Source organism: Saccostrea echinata, unplaced genomic scaffold, assembly GCF_033153115.1.
Source record: "Saccostrea echinata isolate AGI-Se365-2 ecotype Australia unplaced genomic scaffold, CSIRO_AGI_Sech_v1 ptg000014l, whole genome shotgun sequence".
Lineage (NCBI taxonomy): Eukaryota > Metazoa > Mollusca > Bivalvia > Ostreida > Ostreidae > Saccostrea > Saccostrea echinata.
This window is the reverse complement of record NW_026889763.1, coordinates 18,593,688-18,607,015: the sequence shown is the minus strand read 5'-3', so window position 1 is coordinate 18,607,015 and position 13,328 is coordinate 18,593,688. Positions and strand designations below refer to the sequence as shown.

Here is a 13,328-nt window from a genome sequence, read left to right as displayed (position 1 = left end):
ACACTTGCTTCGGATGCTGGATCTGACCTAGATTTTCCGGATGAGTGACCAGGTTAAAGTTTAAGGAGCAGGTCCATTCCCAAGTAACTATAAGCCCTACCTGGACCAAACTTGCATGAATGATGCATCTAGGGATGGACACTACCACACTTGCTTCGGATGCTGGATCTGACCTAGATTTTCCAGATGAGTGACCAGGTTAAAGTTTTAGGAGCAGGTCCATTCCCAAGTAACTATAAGCCCTACCTGGACCAAACTTGCATGGATGATGCATCTAGGGATGGACATGGCCACACTTACTTCGGATGCTGGATCTGAACTAGATTTTCCGGATGAGTGACCAGGTTAAAGTTTAAGGAGCAGGTCCATTCCCAAGTAACTATAAGCCCTACCTTGACCAAACTTGCATGGATGATGCATCTAGGGATGGACACTACCACACTTGCTTCGGATGCTGGATCTGACCTAGATTTTCCAGATGAGTGACCAGGTTAAAGTTTTAGGAGCAGGTCCATTCCCAAGTAACTATAAGCCCTACCTGGACCAAACTTGCATGGATGATGCATCTAGGGATGGACATGCCCACACTTACTTCGGATGCTGGATCTGAACTAGATTTTCCGGATGAGTGACCAGGTTAAAGTTTAAGAAGCAGGTCCATTCCCAAGTAACTATAAGCCCTACCTTGACCAAACTTGCATGGATGATGCATCTAGGGATGGACACTACCACACTTGCTTCGGATGCTGGATCTGACCTAGATTTTCCAGATGAGTGACCAGGTTAAAGTTTTAGGAGCAGGTCCATTCCCAAGTAACTATAAGCCCTACCCGGACCAAACTTGCATGGATGATGCATCCAGGGATGGACACTACCACACTTGCTTCGGATGCTGGATCTGACCTAGATTTTCCACATGTGAGACCAGGTTTAGATTTAGGAGTAGTCTCGTTTCCAAGTAACTATAAGCCCTACCTGGACCAAACTTTCATGGATGATGCATCTAGGGATGTACACTAACCAACCTGCTTCGAATGCTGGATCTGACCTAGATTTTCCACATGAGTGAATTTTAGCCATATTTTAACCAAATTAGCATGGATGATGTATCTAGGGATGGACACTTCCAGACTTGCCTTGGATTCTGAATCTGATGTACATTTTCCAGATGAGTGACCAGGGTAATTTTTTGGAGTAGCTATATAATATTATGGCCTGTTATGATTAAACTTGCATAGATGGTGCATCTAAGGATGAAAACTTCCAGACTTGCTTTGGATGTTGGAAGTGACCAAAATTTTCTTGATTACTAAACAGGTCAAAAGTTTTTTGAGCATGCAGGTCTATAATTAAATCAAACTTGCATGGCCATTGATCTTGGGATGTACCCTAACTAGAAAAAAAATATGATGTGAAATTTGCCTTACATGTAGATAACATTCGTCGAGGTGAGCTTCGTAATCTTTGATTACCTATGTTTAAAAAATGGAAGAAAAAAAATCTTCAGGTACACAGGCTAAAAATAAGGAATTTACAAGATTTATTTTTTCAACAAACTCTCAATTATACAGGAAATACTTTATCTTTCACTGACAGAGAGATGAGTCTTGCAGACTTTGTTAAACTAATACTGAAAGAGTTAATATACATGACTGTATATTTCTCTGCATTTTCATTCAGAAATTTTTTCTTCATCTATGAAAAAAAGTCATTTCAGTCTGAAAATAATTACTGAATATACAGAGAACCATTAAATCATTAAAGTTTTAAAATTTAATTCATCAACAAATTTGCAACAGTATAGCAAAAGAAATAAGTCATGCTGCAGTCCCAGATGAAAAAACTGTTCAAGCAACTGCACTTTTAGTGACAATTAATCTTATGTATATGTAGTTGCCAAATTTCTATACATATTATGTTTCAACATCAAACAATACAAAGTATTAATATCTAAACACTCATTTTTAAAATGACTTCAAAAGCAGTTTTCTCTTTAAATATAAAACTTTACTGCAAAAGTCTGAAGTATTCCTCAGTAATGTGTTAAAAGCTAAGCTTTTAGCCTCCTCTGTATACAGTATTATATTTGGTAACTTATACACACACCATTAATATAAGTGGTATGTGTACCTACAATTTCAATCTTGCTTGGGATCAAAGTTCCTTCAATTTAAAACATAAACGGTGCTTGTAAAATAAATGGCATACAAATGCATAAAGTCCAGTGTTTTGATACTATTCTACATGTTTTCATTAAATTTAAAGAAAATTGGATATTTTGCTATAGACACAATATTATATAACTTTTACACAGTATAAAACTCATTTTAATGTAAAATACAGGGTTAAACACTGATAGTATCTGCTCAATTCCATCAGTAATTGAACTGCTCTATTCCAAGACCAGTTCTGTAGATTATGAAGTAAACCGGACTTTTTCTGCCACCCCCATCTCTAGGAGTACTTCATCCAGACAGACATCCTTATCTGGATCTGATGTGTCCATCAGCCTCATTGACACCAGCTCTTGTCCCCCCACCTCCTCCTTCCCACAAATCAGAGCCACAAGGCTGCGGTTGTGAGCCATCTGGATAAATTTATACTTTGCAGCTTCACTCCACATGTGAGAGTCTTTTGCTGGCTTCACCCCTGAAAATAGAGTACATCATAAGAATAAACTGAGATGCTTTGGAGATGTTAACTTTAAATATTTGTATTTACCTTTTTTGTTTATTTTTATATGAATTCAGCTATGTTTAATAATCACTTTTTATTCGAGAGAACTTTTGCATGTTTAGGCATGACTGTCAGCTCATGAAAACTTCATTTTCTGGTTGTATTTCTGTAATTTTGTATTAGAGATAACACACAATAATAACCTGCCTATAAATTTTTCTCGTTTATAAATACCAAGAAACTCGTGAAAATAAATTTGGTGATCTACAATATCCTGACCATTCATTTTAAAGTCATGTATATTCATCTATTCATAAATACTTTCTGACACCAGTTAATCATTAGTTTTACATGGAGAATAAATTCATCTTGGCACTGCTCCTTACTGCATTAATTCTTCCTTGTTATATTTGTACAGATGAAGCAAGCCATCCAAGGTGAGCTAAATATAAAACACACAACTTCATAAAAATAACTTGCCGTAAAGTTTTCCTTTGAATGCCAGTTGTGGGAGTTTGGTGAAGCAGTAAGGAAGAGGTTTTATTGCCTCTACACTCATAATGGTAAACTCTCCCCAGTCACACAGGTACACCGAAGCCTGTAAAATCAGAGAAATTCATCACAGGTATTTTATAATACAATACTGCACATATAAATAAATACTAAATTCAAGGTAGATAACTCATGCGTGAGACGTTTCACACTAACAACATGACACACCAGAGAAAGAAAATTAATTTTTCACTACATAATTCTCCTGATTATCATAAAAAAATTTCATTACTGGACACCTAAGAATCAGAGAGTTCATCTGCCTCAGATTGTGTTTATCTTTATTGCAGACTTGAGCAGAGGGCTAAAATAAGCTGTGTTAGACTGTGTTGATGTTTATTGCAGACTTGAGCAGAAGGGCTAAAATATACTGTGTCAGATTGTGTTTATGTTTATTGCACACTTGAGCAGAGGGCTAAAATAAGCTGTGTTAGACTGTGTTGATGTTTATTGCAGACTTGAGCAGAGGATTAAAATAGCCTGTGTCAGACTGTGTTGATGTTTATTGCAGACTTGAGCAGAGGGTTAAAATAGCCTGTGTCAGATTGTGTTTATGTTTATTGCACACTTGAGCAGAGGGTTAAAATAGACTGTGTCAGACTGTGTTTATTTTTATTGCAGACTTGAGCAGAGGGCTAAAATAAGCTGTGTTTAGACTGTGTTGATGTTTATTGCAGACTTGAGCAGAGGGTTAAATACACTGTGTTAGACTGTGTTTAAGTTTATTGCAGACTTGAGCAGAGGGCTAAATAGATTGGATCAGACTGTGTTTATTTTTTATTGCAGACTTGAGCAGAGGGTTAAAATAAACTGTGCCTGCCACCTAATCCGACTCATTTTGTGAATAAAAAATTTAATAAAAGGAAAAATTTGCAGACTTTTTTTACGAGAATTATTTCTTATCAATTTTAATGAGGGAAACTCATTTTCTTTTCTTTAGAGACTAAATAAAAGAATAATGTGACAAATCCAACTAATACAGTTCATATATAACTGTGTTTGGGGGGGGAGGTCTGGTTTATTCAATAATGTCCTTAAATTTTTGTTAATATATAAAAAAGTTGATTCAGCAAAAAAGTACAGTGAGTAACAGAATTCATTTACACATAATTAAGGACTGACATTTAAAGAGTCTAGCAGACTTTATAAAAAGCAAATTTTAAATTGTCATAAATATTACAGCCAGGAAGAGGAAAAGTCATATACATGGGCAAATTTTAAATTGTCATAAATATTACAGCTAGGAAGAGGAAAAGTCATATACATGGGTAATTTATTAACAAGAAATATATAAACCATACAGAAAAACCAGTAAGGATATAAAAACTTCCCATGCAAAATTCAAAGGTTTGGTTCAAACAGTGCAATGGATAACTACTGTATACAGGGGAATTACTGCCCCCCATTGTTATCATTTTCTGTGCGTGAATTCAAAACTGGGTCAAAGGTAAAGAAACAGATTTTTCAGGTACATAAAGACAGGACCCCTTCCTTCCAAGTTCATACAACAAATTGGGGGGGGGGGGGGGGGGGGGGGGGGAATTGGTATCACGTCTGTGTTATAACCATTTTGAAATACACTATATGTACATTCATTGGTCTAGATTTTTACTCTAGTCTTTAGAGAATTTTTACCCAGACAATATGTAGAGGTGGTACATTTCTTATTCACTATACTCACAAGGTTTCTGGAGGTGATCTTGTTTTTGACTACAACCCGATACCACATATCATCTTTATTTCCAGCATACATCTGTCCTTCCACCAAGTCTGAATCCTTTAAAGTCTGTCAAATCAATTTACTGAGTATATATGTAAAATTATATGACAATAAATATTGACCAAGAGTTTCTTGATTATCAGCCATGTTTCAACAAATCAGCACATCACAGAAATCGCTTTCAAAGCCTTCACTTAGAAGAGCTAAAAAGGCTCTCGCTCAATCATTTTCAAAAAGAAATGACATAAAATGTATAAAAAATGAGCAGCCTTATTAAATATGTGCTTTCTATTTAAATACAAAAACAAAAAAAGTGAAGTACTTACCAGACTTTTTTGGGAATTGAAATATTCTAACATTTCATTCAGCAGTTTTTCTGACTCTGTCATATGTTGGAAAGGTATGCACTGTCAAAAATAATTTCAAAGATGAAATTAAAAAGAAAATTGAATACTGCAACAGCAGAAACTTTTTGTGCCAATTAAATTTTGTTGATTTGTGAACTTTTTTTGGGGGGGGGGGGGGGGGGGGGGTCTTAATCACAGCGTTTCAAAACATAACCATATATATTTATGGATAGAAGTTTTTTTTAAGATTATACTTTTTCCTAAGATCTGCTTTATTTGAATAGAGTATCAAATTATTTTGGATGTTAAAATAAACACCTGTCCAACTTCCTCGTGGCTAAAAATGCATGGCATCACTTACCACAAAGTTTGTTGGATCGAATATATTTATTATATGGATGTCAAGGTATTCCCCCTTTGGTGGAGTCACAAAAGTCTTTGGCACTGGGCGTGTATTATAAACTTCGGTATGCATTAAGGCGATTTCATCATTTTCATATGGATGATTAAATGACACTTTTTCTGGAGGCTTCCCTGAACTTCTCCATGTGTAGAGATTCTGTGTCCCCTGGTCCTGAGCTGAAGCCTCTGAAGCCAAAGGAGAGTCTGATATCACAGTATCTTGTGTGGTTAGACTAGATAATCCTTGAGTCATTTCTTTCACCGGACCACTAATCTGGATTTTTTCCCCACTCTTTTCTATCACATTATGTAATTTTTTTCTGTCTGAGGTTTTATTTTGTGTGGATTTCGGTACCGCACCAGATGACACGGGTTTTCTTTTGCTGGACACCGCTCCCTCTAGCACCTCCTCCTCTTCTGTTTCCCAGGATCCCTCACCGCTCTCTGTTTCCCAGGAATCTGTTCCTCCTTCCTTTCCGTCTCTTGAATTCTTCTTTAGAGGCTCAGACTCTGCATCAAATCAATACGTAGTTGAAAAAATAGGAAAACATAATTCAATACATATAGGGCTAAAAGCCTTTAGATAAATCTGTAAACCTTTGGCAATTAAAACATTTGAGTGAACTTTTTTCCAGTTCTTTAATAACTAGTCTTTTAAATACTGTACATTCCTTATTTTACACGATTACTTTATGTTGCATAATGGCCCTTAGATGTCAAATCACGAGAACAATAATTCGCAAGTACACACATGTAGACGTTTGATCTATAGATTTTACATGGATTTCAGCATCATGAAAATAAAAGCGAGTAATTTTATTTCGCGAGTGGTCCTTCACACAAAATTATTTGGGAATCTACAGTAGCACAAAGACAAGTGTTGGGTATATTCCAAGGGAAAAGATAACACTATATCACAACTAAAATGCAATTCCACTTGAAGCAAATCTTACCTTTGGGAACTTGTACAGATGTTGATTGAGTATTACTTGTCACTGAGTTCTGAGGTTGTCTTTTAGGAGAGAGAGATTGGGGACTTGTGTTTGGCTGGGTTGATAATTCAGTGGTTCTACGCTGTGGAAGGGGGGACGACTCAGTGGACTGGGGGTTACTTCCGGCAGCAGCAAGCAGTGATGTCTCCGCTTCAAGCTGTACAGCTTTTAGGATTTCTTGGTTAATGTTTACGTCTGTGTCGCCTTGCGTGTCATATAATACAACAGAAAAAATTCCATCTCTGTAAAGAAAAAATCTACCCTACTTGTATTTCCTATGTATAACAAATCAAAAAGACATACATGCATATACGAGAAATTTTCTCATAATATTTGCTCCTGTGTGCAGACTTAAATTTACTGCGTGTCTCCTTTGACTTTATGTACTGTGAATAAATGCTTTTGTAATCTACAATTTTATTTTTTTTTATCATGATTTTCTTAAAACTGGCCACAAACTGGAGAAAGTGAATCCTTTCATATGTACATTGTAAGGCACTGGAATTACATTATGATACTTTATTGAATGTTAAATTAAAAGAAACCCACTATCAAGTTTGAGATGATGGTTTTTACAGAATGAAAGAAAAAGTGAGCAAGCTCACATATCCCACGCTCCCCCAAATTAAAAAGGGGGCATTACTTGCAAAAAATCATCACCTCAAAACTTCTTGCATACAAGGCCATTCAAATCTTTGTATGTTACAAATTTAATTGGGCTGAAGTTTCTAGATAAATAATGGAATCAAAATTTCTTGGTAATATACAAATCTATACATTATGTCTGAAATACCTACAAAATTTCAGGAAATTCAGTGCAGGAGGTTATGCTGACAAACTGTTATTTAAATTCCTCAATGATTTCGATTTGTTAATGAGTGTAAGTCCATGTCCAACACATGATAATTTACACATTTAAATAATTGATGGAAACAAAATTATGATGTAGTCATATGAATTTGTTTATATACTGTACTTATGAAATTATTTAAGGCAAAGCACCAATTTGGGGGGGGGGGGGGGGGGGGGGGGGAACTATCCAAGATTTTGTGTGTGTGTTAAATTATTAATAATTTGATCTCAAAATCAATAGGGGTCTTTTAAGGTCATAAAATATTTCACATAAAATTTCATTACAAAAGCTGATTCCAGTGGATTTCCTTATTACCTAGCTAGAAAGTTTCTTCAATAATAGGCAAAACTCTTATGGCAATAATAAAGGAATCAAAAATTCCTAGTAATATGCACATCTACATACTGTGTACTAAATATCTGCAAAGTTTGACCAAATTCTGTGCAGCGGTTTAAGAGGAGTTGCACTGACAAACTGTTCATCTCTATATTCAAGATATGGCTAAAAATCTAAGTTGAAAAGTGCCAAAATACCCAGAAAAATAAGGGAATCGGAATTTCCTGGTAATATGCACATCTACACACTGTGAACTAAATATCTGCAAAGTTTGACCAAATTCTGCACAGCGGTTTAAGAGGAGTTGCACTGACAAACTATTCATCTCTATATTCAAGATATGGCCAAAAATCTAAGTTGAAAAGTGCCGAAATTCCCAGAAAAATAAAGGAATCAGAATTTCCTGGTAATATGCACATCTACACACTGTGAACTAAATATCTGCAAAGTTTGACCAAATTCTGTGCAGCAGTTTAAGAGGAGTTGCGCTGACAAACTGTTCGTCTCTATATTCAAGATATGGCCAAAAATCTAAGTTGAAAAGTGCCGAAATTCCCAGAAAAAATAAAGGAATCGGAATTTTCTGCTAATATGCACATCTACACATTGTGTCCCAAATATCTGCAAAGTTTGACGAAATTCTGTGCAGCAGTTTATGAGGAGTTGCGCTGACAAAAAAACAGGACTGACGGATGGGTCAAAAACATTATACCCCCCGCAACTTGTTGCGTGGGGTATAATTAAAAGATGAACTACTGTTGAAGAATTTTAGAATTAAGAATAAGACTGATCTTTTCATCAGTAGAAAGCTTATACTGAAAGCTTTCTCCATCAAGAAACACCGCAGTTGAACAATTTAGCACACAGTATTTTCTTTTGCATATGAGAAAAGAGTTTTGCACCTGTCTCTGACTAGGTGCAAATATGCTTACAGGAGTTTTTTTTTGCATATATTATTTAAGTGGATTTATAGTGATATATGCTATATTTACACATATGTAAATCATTTGCTTATGAATAAAGCTGTATAAAAGGGTTGCATGATTGGTCCACAAGTCACCCATAGAAGTGCAACATCTTCTTTTTACTGATCACAAAACTTGAGGAAATTCATGTACAGTATATTTATATTTGATAAAAATAATCTGATCTTCTTAACTAATTTTACAGTACACCAGCTAACCATCTTATCTGGCTTTTTACTTACCAGGCTTTTTACTAATTTTGCAGCAATCTATTTTACCTGGCTTTTTACTAATTTTACAGGTACTCTAGCAATCTATCTTACCTGGCTTTTTACTAATTTTACAGGTACACTAGCAATCTATTTTACCTGGCTTTTTACTAATTTTACAGGTACACTAGCAATCAATCTTACCTGGCTTTTTACTAATTTTACAGGTACTCTAGCAATCTGTCTTACCATTCTTTTTACTAATTTTACAGGTACTCTAGCAATCTATCTTACCTGGCTTTTTACTAATTTTACAGGTACACTAGCAATCTATTTTACCTGGCTTTTTACTAATTTTACAGGTACACTAGCAATCTATCTTACCATTCTTTTTTACTAATTTTACAGGTACTCTAGCAATCTATCTTACCTGGCTTTTTACTAATTTTACAGGTACACTAGCAATCTATTTTACCTGGCTTTTTACTAATTTTACAGGTACTCTAGCAATCTATCTTACCAGTCTTTTTACAAAGGACAAGATAGGCTAAGACCCCCTTTTGGCCCCTGGTTTAGGGTGTCTTTTAGAATGATGCCACAGTTTATCAATAAAAACCTGTTGTCACCCCTATCTTTAAATGAGTATTGGTTCCAAATTATGGGATACACAGAGGTCACAGGAAGGTCAGAAAATATGTCAATTTCTGAATTTTCTCATTTTTATGTGAATTTCCATCGATTTTACACCACATTTTGTTTCAGAAAACATAGAGTACAAGCTTGCCTATCTACCAGATTTATATATTTCATACACTAGTTTCAGATTCATCTTATGTATAAAAATCTCAGATAGGCAAGCTTGTGCTCTATGTTTCCCAAAGTGAAAAGTATTTCAAATTTGACAAATTTCCAACAGAATTGAGGAAATTCAGGAAAATGTCCTACTTCTGCACCCTCTTGTGGCCTCTGTGTAAGTTTTGAATCAAAATTAGTGCTTGTTTTAAAACAAGCATCGTTTTGAGTTCTTAACTACGAACTATCACAATTTTAACTGCACTCTGATTTTTACATCAAATAAGGGGCCTATTTGGCCGTTACCATACCTCGTCCTTTTACAGGTACTCTAGCAATATATCTTACCTGGCTTGTTACTAATTTTACAAGTACTCTAGCAATTTATCTCACCTGGCTTTTTACTAATTTAACAGGTACACTAGCAATCTATTTTACCACTCTTTTTACTAATTTTACAGGTACTCTAGCAATCTATCTTACCTGGCTTTTTACTAATTTTACAGGTACTCTAGCAATATATCTTACCTGGCTTGTTACTAATTTTACAGGTACTCTAGCAATTTATCTCACCTGGCTTTTTACTAATTTTACAGGTACACTAGCAATCTATTTTACCATTCTTTTTACTTATTTTACAGGTACACTAGCAATCTATTTTACCACTCTTTTAACTAATTTTACAGGTACTCTAGCAATCTATCTTACCTGGCTTTTTACTAATTTTACAGGTACACTAGCAATCTATTTTACCACTCTTTTTGCTAATTTTACAGGTACTCTAGCAATCTATCTTACCATTCTTTTTACTAATTTTACAGGTACACTAGCAATCTATTTTACCACTCTTTTTGCTAATTTTACAGGTACTCTAGCAATCTATTTTACCATTCTTTTTTACTAATTTTACAGGTACACTAGCAATTTATCTTACCAGGCTTTTTACTAATTTTACAGGTACACTAGCAATCTATTTTACCTGGCTTTTTACTAATTTTACAGGTACTCTGACTAGCAATCTATTTTACCAGTCTTTTTACTAATTTTACAGGTACTCTAGCAATCTATTTTACCAGGCTTTTTACTAATTTTACAGGTACACTAGCAATTTATCTTACCAGTCATTTTATTTTACAGGTACACTGGCAATCTATCTTACCTGGCTGTGACCTCTGCCACCAGAGTTTTACCTAGTGCCATGTCACATAATTTCTCTGGAGCAGTTACATTTCCTGCATAGGCTTCTAAACCATCTAAAGAGACCTCAAAGGCCTATAATAAAAATACACAAATTTACTGCATAATCACTAAAAAAAAGTAGGGAATGGAAAGCAATCTTAATCTCAGATTTTTATCATCATGAAATAATCAGAAAGCCTTCTTTGAATTTCTACTAGTCAAAGATCAAGAGGTCAAGCAAATGTAAAGTGTTTGATTTACATCAGAATTTTTAAATAGCTTAGGAGGACAGAGTCCCTATCTGAATTCAAAGAAGCTCTTCTGAAATTCTTTTGGCATGCTGCTCCACTCATTATGCCAACAATGATTTTCTTTTATACTTTTTACAGAAAATGAAAATACATCACCTATTTTCTTCAGACTGTTTTAATTGGAACCACTTTATTATAAGTCTCATCAGAGATTATTGATACAATTTTAACTCTCAAGTGAATTGATTCTGCAGTAAAAATTCCACTATTTTTTCTTCCAACATCTCACTCCACTAGCTGTAATACTAAGTAGAAGGGTGCCTGCAAAAATACCTGGTAGGGGAGAAGTTTGTTGATGTTTGGATCCAGAATTCGGAGTTGGTCTGGAATCAATCCATCTACATCACCATGATCCAAAAAGTAACACTCATACTACCACAGACAAAATATATATTATCAAAAAAATAAAAATAAAATCAATAGAGAAATGTGGTCATTTTAAACATTACAACTCTCTATGTTTTGTTTGTTTAATTTGAGTTTGATAAACCAATACAAAAGAATCAATAGAGATGTGAAGGCACAGTGAGACTTTTATCACCAGAGAGAAGACAAGATAGGAGTGTATGAAGTCCTCTACCTTTTTATCCTCCTTCTTGATGACCCTGACACGATGGAACAACTCGTCCAGGTATGCCACACACACCTGTCCCTCATTAATTTCCACATCCTCAGGAGCGGAGTGGAAAGCTTCCTCCAGCTTCCTCTCTAGGTCCTCCAGTTTGTCCTACAACACAATCAGCTTAAAATAAAAGGACAAAGGACAGAGATAGGTGCAATCTTTGTAGGTTTTTGAATAGGAACTTAAAAGCAAATGCACATAATGATAATGTTCTCTCTTACAAACTTATGGACTGTGTACAATTTTTACTTTTTTTCTGCCAGTGACCTTGACCTTGCTCAAATGACCTTTGGATCTTTTATGTCACAAGAATCCATGCATGAGTTTTCAATATTTCTCCATTACAAGATATGACCAGGAGTGGAAACACTTTTTTTCTGCAAGTGACCTTGAACTTGTACAAATGACCTATGACCTGGTTATGTCATCTTTTGTGTTGAAAAATAAACTTCTAACGTTTATCAATGAACAAGTTATTGAATTAAATTACACAGTAAAACAGACTTATAGCAAACACAATTATAATGAACTGATGCTTACAGCAAAGTGATTTTCATTCCCCATGAATTTAAAATATATTGTGAACCTGATGAATATAACAATTATGCTTATAATGAAGCAAAAATCATCCGTCCCTGGCACTTCATAATGTTTTACTGTACACTTTCTTTGTTTTTAGTGTGGACTTACTGAGTAGTTTTCCCCCACTAGTCTGATCATGACTGAGGTTGTACTGGTGAGGATATAGGATACATAGACATCCCATTGATTATCTGAAGGTAACTCCAACTCCTCTGGAAAAAAAAGACTCAAAATACTCATCATGTTAGAGAAAGTGCATGTGGACTTACTTCAATTGATATTGTGGACTTTCTGCAGTAGAATTACCGACTTACTGACCTTGACCTTTTGACCCTTAATCACAATGACCTACCTGGTTCACCAATGAGTGAAGCCTCTTCCTGCTCCTCCTCTGTTAACTTTCTGAGTATGCCTTCAGAGACTAATCTGTCATTGATACTCGTCGTGGCATCAGAAAGGAAGAGGTCAACAGTATGTGTACCATCACCTGAGAAGTTCATGAAAAGGAATGTTAATAAATGGAATTGTACTGATATATAAATGGTGACCAGACAAAAATGACAACCTTAACTATATAGTAATGTAGAGAAAATACAGTCAAACCACATTATTTTGAACTCAAGGGGACTAAGATTAATCTTCGAGATATCTGCAGATAATAGGGATAAAAAATTAAACATTAAAAAAAAAGTGGTTGAGACTGCCAAATAACTTTGGTATATCCCAGGTTTTTGAGATACCCTTGTTCTAGATATCAACGTTCAACTATACATGGTATTGATAGCAATTT

At 35.1% G+C, this 13,328-nt stretch overlaps 1 protein-coding gene across 1 annotated transcript in view; it reads right to left on the bottom strand.

Moving 5' to 3' along the window:
• Positions 1 to 1,758: 1,758 nt before the first annotated feature.
• The window catches only part of LOC133186895 (tudor domain-containing protein 7-like), a 44,788-nt gene continuing 33,218 nt past the window's right edge, over positions 1,759 to 13,328 (bottom strand). Inside the window, exons 20-30 of the mRNA XM_061322280.1 lie at positions 12,891 to 13,025; positions 12,647 to 12,750; positions 11,915 to 12,061; positions 11,608 to 11,706; positions 11,004 to 11,116; positions 6,651 to 6,931; positions 5,657 to 6,207; positions 5,275 to 5,355; positions 4,910 to 5,014; positions 3,157 to 3,274; positions 1,759 to 2,649 (exon numbers count right to left, since the gene is read on the bottom strand). Of these exons, the coding sequence (XP_061178264.1) occupies positions 2,417 to 2,649; positions 3,157 to 3,274; positions 4,910 to 5,014; positions 5,275 to 5,355; positions 5,657 to 6,207; positions 6,651 to 6,931; positions 11,004 to 11,116; positions 11,608 to 11,706; positions 11,915 to 12,061; positions 12,647 to 12,750; positions 12,891 to 13,025 (1,967 nt within the window). The 3' untranslated portion in view covers positions 1,759 to 2,416. The remainder of the gene's footprint in view (positions 2,650 to 3,156; positions 3,275 to 4,909; positions 5,015 to 5,274; positions 5,356 to 5,656; positions 6,208 to 6,650; positions 6,932 to 11,003; positions 11,117 to 11,607; positions 11,707 to 11,914; positions 12,062 to 12,646; positions 12,751 to 12,890; positions 13,026 to 13,328) is intronic.